Below are 14,255 nucleotides of genomic sequence, written 5' to 3' on the forward strand. Positions count from 1 at the left end.
GGCGGGGAGAACACACACCAAATCCCACTCCTCCTGTGTCCACACTCAAGTCCCTTCCAGGAGTGGAGGGTGGCAGCCGTCTCTGGGCAGTGGCAGGGGAGTAAGCAACTGAGAGCTGGTCCCAAGGAAGTGAGAAGTGGCCAAAGGCTGGATCACGGAGGCTCCATGCCCCCAGCACATGCTCCACTGCCCCATCTGACTTCATTTACAAAATGCAAATTGAAAGATACAGTCATGCAGAATTTCAAGACAATGACCACACCACATTAAATTCCATGAGATCTTGTTAACTGCACTGGAAGCCAATCCTGGCCATACTCGTAATAATCACACCACCACCTGCATAAAACATCCTGCCCTACAAAAGGGTTCCAGTTTCATTTTAGTCTGACAATAAACTTATAAATAGAGATGAATAGGCATCCTCACCTTACAAGATGAAAAGCCTGACTCAGAAGGAACAATGCATTGCCAAAGCACGGAAGAGCAGGCATTACAGACATCCCTGCACTCCAAGCCGTAACACGTTTCCCGCGCAAAGGGCAGATGGGAGGTACTAGAACAGTGACCACTTCACCACTTTAGTCATTAGGTGGGAATTATTTCTGTCAATTCCAGTCAGATTTTTAAAAATTCAATTCATTTTTTACATTCTAGAATTCTAGCTTTATATAAACATGTAGACGTAAAAACGAAAAAGAAACAGGTGTAAAGTTAGTTTTTTTTCCCAATGTACCCCATCCAGTATGCACACTGGCTCACCAGGCTGGACCCCCAATGTCACTCACAAAGGACTCCAGAGCCAGAAGTGAAACCATGCTACCCGCATTAGAATATACTTTCACAGTCCTTTTTGTCCGACGTCTTAGTGAAGCTGCAGTGGTAGCCACTGCCATCTGCACTTCGCCATGCCGCCCAAAGACAAGAAGAAGAAAGAGGCTGGAAAGTCGGCCAAGAAAGACAAAAATCCAGTGAACAAATCTGGAGGCAAGGCCAAAAAGAAGAAGTGGTCCAAAGGCAAAGTTCGGGACAAGCTCAAAAACCTCGTCTTGTTTGACAAAGCGACATATGACAAACTCTGTAAGGAAGTTCCCAACTATATGCTTATAACCCCTGCTGTTGTCTCTGAGAGACTGAACATCCGCGGTTCCTTGGCCAGGGCAGCCCTTCAGGAGCTCCTTAGGAAAGGACTTATTAAATTAGTTTCAACGCACCGAGCTCAAGTAATTCACACCGAAAACACCAAGGGTGGGGATGTCCCAGCTGCTGGTGAAGATGCATGAAAAACAGGTCCCACCCACTGTACATTTTGAAAAATAAAACTTTATTAAATCAAATTTAAAAAAATATATATACTTTCACTACAGAAGAGCTTATTCCTTGATTTAGTTGGGGGAACATCAAAATGCCAGACAGACAGTAACAACAGGGATGATGGGGAAGTACTTAGCTAGGAGGTACTAAAATTAAGGAGGGAGTTATTTTCTTCAGCCTGACTCATCCTACCCTCCTTCCACCTACTTTATATAAATTCAATCTTTCCAGATAGTGAAATTATTGCTAAACTTCCTCGTGTTAACATCAAGTACTTTGAGAATTGAAAACTCATTCGTTTCCTAACTCAGTTACTCAAAATGCTCCCCTGAAACCAAGAATACAGCCTTTATTTATTTATTTATTTTTTTGGTTGAACTAATATGCATTTGTTACAACCATTCGCAGTGTCAACCCTTCACACACTGGCTGATCACCCAGAAAATATCCAAGCGAAAAGAAGTGCAACTGAATGTTAGATCCAAATAGCACAATCTCTCAGCTCACTAGAGCAGAATCTTTCTCTAATACACTGGTCACAGGCTATATTACTAGCTTTTTTATCCTATCTCTAGGTAGAAATGCTATAATTTAAACTGACAGCATTACTTGTCATGAAGTCTGTGGGTTTACAATTTCTAAATGTCAGTTTGAACTTGTGACTGGTTCCTTAGAGCACTACTGTTTGTTTCTAAATGAGGCAACTTGTCAGCTCTGCATACATAAAAGCAGTTCATCAGCAATTTGCAGTGCAACACGAGAGGAATCCGCTGATATGCTAATAGTAGGCCCACAAAACACCTCCAATTAGGAAAGAAAGCCTTGTCCTAAGCAATAATACCCTCATATATCACAAAATTCATGCTCCTACCTGATAAATGAAACATTTCATGCCAAGTAACTTATTATTTTGAAGTAATTGTCTGCCTCCAGCCTGACGCACCAAGGTTCCCACTGGCCTATCATGGTGGAGCTGCGGACAGTGTGTGAATGAGGACCCCTACGATTCCTGACTTTCCTCACTTGTAGCTTCTGTGCAGTTGCCAGTGTGGTAATCTTCTTCTTGCCTCCGTCCTGTTGACTATTCTGCTCTCCCTGTCCCTATGTGGCCTTCACATCTCCTGTGTTCACCTCTCTGAGTAAAATGGCATGGGGTCTTACCTGAGAAGTATCCCTCCCGGTTCCTCTAACCTAGAAAATTACTGAGCTATATAGCAAAATCAATTCCTAAGATTGCAATAATGATACATCTAATAATCAGATCATTTCACTAATAAGAACACCTCACTGCAAGAGTGAAAACAGTTTGGCATAATTTTAACTACAAACAGGTTTGAGCCTAGGACTGAATTCTAGAATATGAATTGGAATGACTAAAATTAAATAGTAAGCAAAGAAGTCTTAAAAGACTTTTTAAGAAAATCTCTTCCATTAACCCTAGGGGCCATCTTAGGTGTAATATCAAGGGAAAAAATGGTTTGCTGGACTATATCATGTGCTTCACTATTTAAACCTTTGTCTTTGATAGCCTCTCAAATCAGATTTTGAATTGATCTAGCAAATTTGGCTTAGTGATTGGGTCAAGGAAAAGAGCTGTCCAGCCAGAATCCAACGATCCATTTTTCCTCATAAAAGACACATATCAGACACTACATGCTTCTGTACATGCTTCAGAGTTTTTTCTTAGTGCCTAAGACATTTGGGGGGGAAATTCTTTCTGGATCCAATCACATTCACCTGCCTGTCAAATAACGTACTGTATGGGCAGATCCCAAGAAAGAGAACCTGGTTCATGATAAACCCAAGTGCCACCTGCCAACTGTCAAGCAGATGTACTTTGATAACCTGAGAAACTGTGTTTCTAAATCTCCACAAGCAGCCTAGTTGGTACCATTCAACCCAGAGGGAAATTCTGACACAATGGAGTAACTTCTTACCAACGTCAGGCTGCCATGTCTCTTCAGGAGACCATTTGGCCCCAGGGGTGTGACACGGGCAGGGCCAAGGCAGGGAGCTCCCACCGGCGTGCACTCAGGATGCACCTATTCCGAGCACTTCACAGGATCCAGAGATGCTGTCCACCTTCCCTTTTACGAAAGAGGAAATCGGGTTCCAAAAGTCATTTGCACAAGATGACATGGAACTGGCAGATCAAGTCTGCTTCTGAAACTTATCTCATCCCTAATCCAAAATGTTTACTTCTCCTCCTTCTCCCTTCCTCTTTCCCCCTTCCCTCCTCTATTCCCTCTCTCCCTCTCTCCCCCTTACCTTCCCCTTCCCTATCATCACAGCACTGTCGTCGTCATTATCATAAAGCATCCAACAGCCTTCTTCAAACAAAATCTTAACTAGAAGCGCAATGTGTAAGACAGATTTAAAAGGGCCTGCTTCGACGCCCGAGAAGGAAGACGGAGTGTATGTGTGAGGTCCTACCTGTGTCACTGAGTCAGCAGCTGCCTCTCGGAACCTGGGCAGAACATTGAATAAAGTGCCTGAGATCATGTAAACTCCTTACTTGACAGCTGGCAGTAAAGCTAGTTTCAAACGCTAATTGGGATCATAATATTTTTACATAAAATTACTATTTTCTGAACACTGGGAAAATATACGAGGTATGATCAAACAATATGGTGAATGTTTAAATTTAAAAATATATTACAGTAAAAGACACACTGCCATTAATTCCCCTCAAAATACTCCCCCTCACTTCAAACACACTTATCCCATCGTTCTTGCCACTTTCTGAAGCAGTTCTGGAAGTCCTCTTTTGTGAGTGTCTTTAGTTGCGCTGTCATGGCTGCCTCAATGTCCTGAATCATTTTGACTTTAGAGAAGAGACATAGGTCGCACGGTGCCAGGTATGGTGAATAAGGTGGATGAGGACACACTGTAATGTTTTTTAACTTTTATTTATTTATTTATTTATTTATTTATTTATTTATTTGTTTGTTTGTTTGTTTTGCCAGGACCCATCAGCTCCAAGTCAAGTAGTTGTTTCAATCTAGTTGTAGAGGGTACAGCTCACAGTGGCCCATGTGGGGATCGAACTGGGAACCTTGTTGTTAAGAGCACCACGCTCTAACCAACTGAACTAACCAGCTGCCCCCGTAATGTTTTTATTTGACAAAAACTGCCATATACTAGAAGCGATGTGTGACACGGAGCATTGTCATGATGGAGGATGATTTACGGCAACTTTAAAATACACCTTCTCTCAAATGTAGCTCACACCCGACTGCACTGAACCAAGCTGAAACTTGTCACACACCGTTACTAAGGTTTGACGGGCGGCTTCCCGTATTGAAGATCCCTGCCTTTCTGCTGGATGGCACTCAGCAGCAGCATTCACCGTATATTGTGATCACAACAGAAAGACTCTGCTTCAGCAGTACAGCAGTTTATGTCAAATAAAAACATTACGGTGTGTCCTCATCCACCTTATTCACCGGATCTGGCACCGTGCAACTTCTCGCTCTTTGCCAAAGTCAAAATGACCATGAAAGGAAACCATTTTGAATCAATTCAGGACATTGAGGCAGCCACAACTGCACAACTAAAGACACAGGAAAGAGGACTTCCAGAACTGCTTCAGAAAGTGGCAAGAATGATGGGATAAGTGTGTTCGAAGCAAGGGGGGTATTTTGAGGGGAATTAATGGCAATGTGTGTTTTACTGAAATAAATTTTAATTTAAACATTCACCATATTTTTTGATCCCATGTCATACATTGAGATGGCATTTTCTTTTAAACATGTTTTCTTGTGATTGTTGAGGGGTGTTTTATAAGACTTTTTTTTAAAGAGCAGTTTTACATTGACAGCAAAATTGAGAGGAAGGTACAGAGATTTGCTATGTGCCCCCACATATCCATTGCCTCCCCCATTACCAACATCCCTCACCAGAGCGGGACATTTGTTGCAACTGATGAACCTACAAGAACACATCATTATCACCCAAAGTCCATAGTTTACAGTAGGGGTCACACTTGGTATTATACATTCCATGGGTTTGGACAAATGTATAACGACATGTATCCACCATTATAATGTCATACACAGTAATTTTATTGCCCTAAATAGCCTCTGTACTACACCTATTCTTTTTGCCTGTTTTAAAACAAAGTCTAACATTCTCAAAGCTGGATACAAGGGTACCCTTCTCACTAAGATATTAAACCTGAAACTCAGAAATAGTAATCTTCTTTCAATACCATCAACACACACGAACAAATCTGATCTGATAGATTTATTTAGGCGATATTCAAAATTTGGAAATAAGGTCATGCAATGATTGATACTTATGAAAACTATGTGGCATTCCTAACTGTTTAGCTAACCGGAAAAGGGTACATGAACCTGAAAAGACAGAAGTAAGCTTTGAAAAATTATTTGTAGCAGAAAACATACATGCAAACACAAGACATCCATCTTATTCCTTTGGGACCCTTTTCACTAGTGTGCATGGCCTCAAGGTCTCTGCTTAGAGGTTGTTTCCGCAAAAGCAAGAAGAGCCCAAATCTTGTTCTCTTTGATGAAGTCCATCCTCGTAAACAAGAAAACGATGAAACGTATATTTTGCTCTTAACACAAGTACATATGTATATTTGCCTGTGTATGACTTCCAATCACTTATCCCTTCAATTTGAATTTATTAGTCGATTAGAAATACTGCCAAACATTACGCTGTGTAAAACGGTGTAAAAATAGTACCAAAATTAGATCCCAAGGACATTTCTAATTAAATCCCTTTCACTGGGATTAAGAATTTTAAAAAACTATGCGTAAAAAGACAGTATTATTTAATGTCTGTCATTCATCACAAGTGGCTTAAAAGAACACAAAACATGGCATATATTAATCATATATGTATTAAACACCAATTTGTACATGGTTACGTACCACATACTATGAAAAACTGAACCCAATGGAAAGTATGTGCCATAATTTGGCAGCTGCTGGTTCAACAACTTCTTTCCTCTTTCTTTACATGCATATATGTTGAAAATATCATTCTCAACATACCTTTCTTGATACTGTCTTGTTATTTTCCTATGTCATTAACTAGTGCATTTAACTATGTAAAGAAACAATACCAAATTTCAACCCAGAACACCATGAAGTTCATAAAGAAACCCACGGACAAATACAGTCTTACCTAACATTTCCTATAACCCATAAGACATTCTGCCCACAACGGCAAACCAAATCTAAATACAATGTATTTTCCTCTCAACAAGTTTTTCTCTTAAAATATTCACTTCTAATTTCCTCTCTCTTCTCTCAATCACCCATTCTTCTAACATTTTCTTGCTGTATTCTAGACACTGTGACATAAACACGAATTAGTCTGGATCCCTGTTCCTGTCCCCTTAGGAGCTCACAGTTTGTCAGGAAAGACAGAGATGCAGAGAATCACAATAGAAAGTCCTAAGTACTCAATAGGACCTGTCTACAGTGCTTTGGTGACACAAAGGGGGAACAATTAACTTAGGCAATGGGAGGTTTCTAAGAGGTAGCATTTGGATGGACTTAACAAAGGACTTGATGCTTCACTGGGGAAATGATATCTCAGGCAGAGGGAAGAGCTTGTGGAAAAGCACAGAGGCATGAAAGCCAATGACACAGCCAGGGAAGCAAGAGCAATTCCACACAGTCAGGGAATGGAGAGCAATTCCACACAGTAAAACCAGGGGAGATGGGAAGAGACCAATTAAGGTAGGAGATGAACAAGGAGAATTCAGTTAGTGCCAGATTATTAAAGGTCTTGTTTATTTTCCAAAGAGTTTGGTCTTTATCTGCTCTCCTTTTGTTTTCAGTGTTGAACAACATAGCAGAAAAGCACAAGGCACAATAAGAAAATTCCACTGTTTTTGGACAAATGTACAAGGCAATGCAATGGAGAAAGGATAGCCAGTTCAACAAATTGTACTGGGACAAATGAATACCACATGCACCACTGCCCTCCGAAAAAGAATGTGGATGCATACCTCACACCATATACTAAAATCAACTAAAAATCAAACAGACCAAAATCTAAAACCTAAAACCGCAAAATGTCTAGAAGAAAACATTAGAGAAAACCTTCGTGATTCTGGAGCAAGCAAAGATTTCTTACATATGACACAAAAGTACAATCTAAAAATAACAAATTGAAAAAAATGAACTTCATCAAAATTGAAAACTGCTGCTCCTCAAAAGACAATTAGAAGAATAAAAAAGATAAATCAGAAACTGAAAGAAAATCTTTACCAAGCATATACCTGATATAGGACTTGCATTCTGGGTAAAGAGAGCTCTCAACACCCAACAATAAGAAAACAAACAACCCAATGAAAATACAATGATACAAGATTTAGACACTTGACGAAAGAAGATAAATGTACGGCAAAGCACATGAAAAGATGTTCAACATCCTTAGTCATTAGAGAAATTAAAATCATGATGAGATACCACTATGAACCTATTAAAATGACTAAAGTTTAAAAGCCTGACCATGCATACCAATTGTTGGTGAGGATGTGGAGAAACTAGAACTCTCATAAACTGACAGTGGGAATGTAAAATGATACAACCAAACTGAGGGTTGCTAGGTGGGCAGGGGGGTGGGGATAAGGGGGAAGGTGAGGGGATTAGAAAACAGTCAGTAACCACAAGATTGCCACGGGGTTTTGAAAAATTAATTTGGGGAATGTAATCAATAATGCTGTAAGGATTTTGTAGAGTATCCGATGGACACTTGTCCCATTAGGGAGACCACCTCAGGGATGAAGTAGATGCGTGATCACTGCACTGTACACCTGAAGCTGAAGCTGAACAATAATGAATGCCAACTATAATTTTATATATATATATATAAATACACACACACACACATGTATATACTTACAAGAAGCGGAGTACAGCATTAGGAATAGAGACAGTGGAAATGTAATGGCTCTGTACGATGTCAGAGGGATGGTGGAGGGGGGAAGGGGGTTCACACAGTGGGAGGGATATAAATGATAAATGTCTAAGTATTACTTTGTCTTATGCACCTGAAACTAATAAAAAAAATGATACAACCATCTTACAAAATATTTTGGCAATTCCTTAAAAAGTTAAACATACACCTACCATATGATCCAGCCATTCTACTCCTAGGTATTTACCCAAATGAAAATGAAATATATATCCATACAAAGACTTGTACACAAATTTTTATAGCAGCTTTATATATAACAGACCCAAACTGGAAACAAAGGTCCATTAACAGATGAATGGCTAAATACATTATGATATATCCATACAATAGAATACTATTCCACAATACAAAGGAATGAACTATTGATATATGCAACAATATAGATAAACCTCCCAATAATTATGCTGGATGACACGAGCCAGACACAAAAGGGTACATGCTGTATAATTCCATTTATACAAAAATCTAGAAAATATACACTAATATATAGAAAGGATACTGGTTGGTGCCTGGGGAGGGCATTGCTGGAAGAAGCTACAAAGAGTACACACAAAAAAACCTTTTCAGGGTGCTGAATATGTTCCCTATTTTAATTGTGATGATGGTTTCATGGGTGTACACATATGCCAAAACTTATGAAATTGTACACTTTATGTATGTGTAGTTTGTTGTATGTCAATTATATCTCAATAAAGCTGTTTTTCAAAAAGCATGAAAGGGTTATTTTCAAGCATTAATAATCATTTCATTTCTACCCTACTTTCATTCTTCTTTGCAAGAGAACTGAATATGTGAGACAGTACTATCTGAGGTTTGCATTTTCAAGTAGTTTTCCATATTTGTGACAAGGTTACATATGACGTAGTGAATAAAGTAGACAAGGACGGAATATCCAAATTGGTAAAGACCAAACTTCAGATACTTTCAGAAGAAATCTGATAACTATGAAGTGGCTGCTTTTCCTTATTTTGTTTTTCCTTAAACTACTCAAACAACTTACTTAGTTCCTTATTTTTTCCATGGCTGCAAAAGATTAGTGATACACAGTAGTCTTATTTTTACATTTTTGCCTATAATGATGAAAAATTACAAAGAATGTTTCCATCCAGTCATGGTAACGGGATGCCGCAAGATTACTGTGAAAACACATTTGAATGTGTACACTACAACATGCAAATGCTCTGGCTAGTAAGATGAGTGTTTAAACTGATAGGAAGAACAGTGGGTGGTGCTGAAAGAATGTGCAAAAACACTTAAAAGAGTGATAAATAAGACTTTACAACTTTTAACAACACTACCGATTCAAGAGTTTATAAAAATATACCAACAAAATTAATACCCTTCAATACTTCTTCTTTTTTACCTATGTGCCCTGGAAAAAAAAAAGTTCTGAAAGAGACAACTATTAAACAATATTAGAAGGGAAAGAGAGCCCACAATCTAGAATGAGGCTATGTCCTGGTTAGGACGCAAACACTTTCTCAAATGACAATGATAAGCCAATGTACTTTAGATCTGAATCAAGCACTTGGAAGGGTATCTGGCTATTCAAGGGGTCACTACTTAGAGTATCCACAGCTTTCTGTCTGTCCTAAACCACTTAAAAAAAAGACACCCAGTTCTTTTCTTAAGTTTAGATCTGAAAAGCTAATACTAGAGTAGCATTACACTTTAAAGAGTGTGATGATCAGCGCCTAGAAATGAACCAAGGTGGCCTCATTACCAGCATCAGGCCTACTACCTACCCATCAAGCGTAGCGCCGTCTGAGCACACAGTGCAAAGGAGACCAGCAAGGGAGGCTGGCAAGGCGAGACAGCGCTCGTCTTGAGCACAGAAGGGCTACATTTATGGGCAGACTGAAGCACTTATTTGTAAATTACTAAAAAGTGTTGGGGTTTGGGGGGTTGTTTGTTTTAACACAGAACTCTTCTCTTTCAGTGGACAGGGTCTCGCAGCATCACATGTGACTCTGCTGGGTCACAAATAAAACCAGGCTTATAAACCTCTGGAAAGGTAGTACAGCCAAGCTGTATCATGAAGGTCGACTACAGATATATCTGAAAAGGTTATCCTATGTTATCAGTTTTAACAAGTACTATAATTAGATTAGTAACATCACTCAAAAGAAAAGATTGGTTGCTAAAATAGAAAGAATCTTTTCTTTATGCAGTCCGTGTACATCTGAGAACTGGTCATGTTTTAAAAATTAACTCACAGGTTCTTCAAAGATTCATGTTTAATTTAAAGTATCTTTCATCACCTTTAAAAGAAAATGTCAACATGACTAACTAGCATGTCTCCTTTGCTTGAGTATAATAAAGATTTACAGAAGCTAACAAAATCTATAGAACGAGCTGGTTTTGGCTTTTAGCATTTGTATATAATGCCCTCTTCTTGGGGTATTTACAAGGCATAGAGAAAATTATTATTTGTAAAAAGTTTAAAAATAGATGCTAAAAGTATATACGTAAGATTAGCAGGAATGTACAGCAAACATGAGATGAAATCATAGCTGTGCTTCATTTTACATTAAGGCAATTCCATCTGTAAATCAAAATGTATCCTTTCTGTGCTGAGTATCCTGTTTGCCGTCCCCCCACCCCACCCCTTATCCGACCCTGCCCTGCCGGCTCCCTCTGTGTACCACAAGGCCAATCCCTATGGACTATGGCTCCCTTACCCGCTGGCTTCAGGTTGAGCTCAGCAAGTGGGAGGCACTGGCCCAGATCAGAAGGCAAGAGGAGAGAGGGGTCAGAGTATTTATTCCTGGTCTCTCTCCCACAATCCCTCAGCTCCCTCTTGACCTCGTCATGACTGTTTGGGTGACTTCTTTGTGGCCACAGCTTCTTTCACACAGCTCTTCTTCAACAATGCCACCTCTCAACAGGCTTCAATGACACTGTTCCCTCTTGCTACTTCTGGCCTAGGGCAGGTGGTGACAACTGCCGAGGGATGCTAGCTCCGGATATCTCACTTCGCTTTTTCGTTTCCTTAACCCTGCCCGAACCTCTGTAAATAGTGCCCTCATTACAGTCTCTTCACTGAAACCCTGACTTTCTACAGACTACACTTCTTTAAAGCAAGATATATCTGTATTGAGGAGTAAGTGAACATTTTTTACACAAAGACTATTCACATCTTATCCAACCTCATTCTCCCCATCGCTCTGAACCTTCATTGTAACACCAAAGACTGCACGTACCAATCTGCATTACCACCACATTTACAATTATGTATTTATCCAACGGTTTCCCTGAAAAAAATCAGAAGTCTTATCTCAGAAGATAATCACCTATGGTTTCTCGATAATTACACAATTTGATAGAAAACATACATGTGATACTTTAAGATGTTGAATCCAAGGAACATTCTGACTAGTGCCGGTATATGAGTACTGCGTCTAACAAGCATGGGGACTATTTACAGAAGAGAAGACTCAGATACGTAGGAACTCAACTTTTCAAGGCCCTACTCATTCCACTTTGTATCCTCATTTCTTCTCCACCAAAATCAAAGAAAACACAATGGACATTTCCAAGATCGATGACAGCTTCTAAAATAGTTATTAATTGTTCTTCTGTTCAGTGATAATAAATAAGAGAGCATCCAGAGCACTGAAAAGCAAAAGACACTCAGCGGGGCTTTTTAGGCTTCAGATCATCTAGTGTTAGATATTATGTCCAGATAGCGACAGTTCCAGGTAGCTCCACAAATACAAACTATGTCTACTATCAGCCCAAGCAAACCAATTGGGAAGAAAGTTCTGTTGTGATTAATGTGTCCTAAAGCACATAAACACGGGTTTTCTGCTTACATTATCCATTATCTACATTAGTACAAATCATTGAGAGATGAATGCAATATACTGCTTAATCTTCAAAGTAAACCCGAGCATATCAAGTCTAGCCCCACTTAACAGAAAAAGAAATTTATATTTTGATGGGGAAATGACTCAATCAAGAATTTGAACAAACTAACAGCTGATACTTGAAATGTACTTTACCTAATGATTTTTTAAATCATAGAATGTCATAGTTAAAAGGAACCTTGGAGACCATCTAGTTATACTCTCTTATTTTACAGATGAAGAACTCAATGCCCAAGATTTAAGTAATTAGTTCAAAATTACTAGCTAGTTAATCTGAACTCTACCAGAACTACAAGAAGTATGACTATTTGAACAGTTGTGATTAAATTACGGGGAGGAATCCAGCTTATCAGCTAAGATTGCTGGATTCTGAATTACCATTTTAGGCTTTTGGAATGACTAAACCAGCCTGGGGGATTTATGTGTTTTCCTAACACTTGTGAGGGAACCATGATCACCTCTAGAAGGATGTCTCAGTGTCCGGAATCCCAATAGTGAATAAAAATTCATACACACCACCCTCTTGGCATTTTTCCTTATATCCAAGAACAGAGATAAAGAAGGCTTTGGCTTAGATTCAAAATGGGAAATACATCATTAAACACTGGTGAACATTCTTCACTGATCATCTCTGTGCCCTACATTGTAATTCTCTGAATGTGGTTTGTGTGTGTGTACGTGCATATGTGAGAGAGAGAGAGAGAGAGAGAGAGAGAGAGAGAGAGAGAGAGAGAAGGCTGAGAGAGGAGAGATGCAAAGAGGCAGGTTGTTAGAAGAGATAGTAACAGGGATGGCAGAGAAGGAGAAAGAGAAGGAAAGAAAGACAGAAAGGCAGAAATTACACAGAATGGTAAGACAGAAACAGGGAGAGACAGAAGCTGAGAGCAGAGAGAAAGAGATAGAAAGACACTTGCATCAAGAAAGACAGAACTGCAGAGAGAAAGAGGAGTGTAAGATAATGAAACACCATAAACCTTTGTTAATTCAAGGCTGTCCTTGGCCCAGAAACATTAGCACCACCTGACAATTGGTTAGAAGGCAGAAACGCAGGTCTCCTCTCAGATCACCAAATCAGAAACTGTTTTTAAGAATATCCCCAGGTGATTCGGGCCCTACTACAGTTAACTCTATTTACTCAGGATTGTTTTAACTGTCATTAAAGCAGTGAAACGGTTACTCCTATGTGCAAAACCCATCACTTAGAGACCCCAGATGAACTTCAACTCAGGGCAGGCAGCGTGCATGCAGATACGTAGATTCAACTTAACCACCCTGGCTACCGGTTTTTTACACAGTAGGTTCATAGCCAAGAAGTTAATCATATACCATTTGTTTTCACAGACATTTTATTTCAAAGGTTCAGAAAACAGGAAAACTACAAGACTGACAAATGATAGATTTAGTCAGGTAACTCTGAATTCATCATTCATAGTTGGAAAACTTCTGAACACTGCTACTAACACATCTAATTTCCTTTTTCAAAAAATTGAAGATGTAGCACCCATCCCATGATAACAGGTGAATTTAAGATATTCTTCATTTCAGATACAGAGTAAATATATAGCAATTTCACTACAGGATATTTTTATTAAACAGCTAAGCACGTAATTACAGGATTTTCAGTGTAAAATTACAGCCACTTTGAAACGCCAGCATCTCAATCACCCACATGCCGATGTTTTTCTCCCCCGACAGTCCGTCGTATTCCCTGAACCCTTTCTCTCCCCACCTCCCTGTTGTTCATGGTTTGTCCTACTTATCATTTTTCAAAAAGGAAGAAAATAAGAATAAGACACTGAAGTCTTATTTTTTTCAAGATTATGGTCTTTGTTCGATTCTGGGTAGAAACAACAACTGTTACCAACAGAAGGGCCAGGAGGGAGACTCTTGAATGCTGATGGTCAGCTTTTCCTTCTCCTTCTCCTGCTCAATCAATCCCAGTGACCCTTCGCTCCTGCCAACATGTCGGGGGATCACACATGTAAACTGTGAAAAGCAGCAAGATCTGTGCCACAACGAGCAAACGCCGAAGTCAGGAGCAGAACTACAGACCACACACTATCTGACCCAATGACACTGCACAGCCTTTGCCAAACCTAGAAATGCCTTCAT

The 14,255-nt window shown here is 39.5% G+C and overlaps 2 protein-coding genes across 4 annotated transcripts in view; one reads left to right on the plus strand and one right to left on the minus strand.

Annotated features, from left to right (window-relative positions):
* TTC28 (tetratricopeptide repeat domain 28) overlaps positions 1-14,255 on the minus strand; it is a 624,117-nt gene that overhangs the window by 346,302 nt on the left and 263,560 nt on the right. The window lies entirely within an intron of this gene.
* On the plus strand, positions 909-1,283 carry LOC117017338 (40S ribosomal protein S25-like). The gene has a single exon (XM_033097464.1). The coding sequence runs from the start codon at positions 909-911 to the stop codon at positions 1,281-1,283; it is 375 nt and encodes a 124-aa protein (XP_032953355.1).

The sequence above is a fragment of the Rhinolophus ferrumequinum genome, chromosome 25 (genome assembly GCF_004115265.2).
Source record: "Rhinolophus ferrumequinum isolate MPI-CBG mRhiFer1 chromosome 25, mRhiFer1_v1.p, whole genome shotgun sequence".
Lineage (NCBI taxonomy): Eukaryota > Metazoa > Chordata > Mammalia > Chiroptera > Rhinolophidae > Rhinolophus > Rhinolophus ferrumequinum.

Excerpts from the sequence above, each read along its gene's own strand:
- LOC117017338 (XM_033097464.1), top strand. The coding sequence starts at position 909 with ATGCCGCCCAAAGACAAGAAGAAGAAAGAGGCTGGAAAGTCGGCCAAG.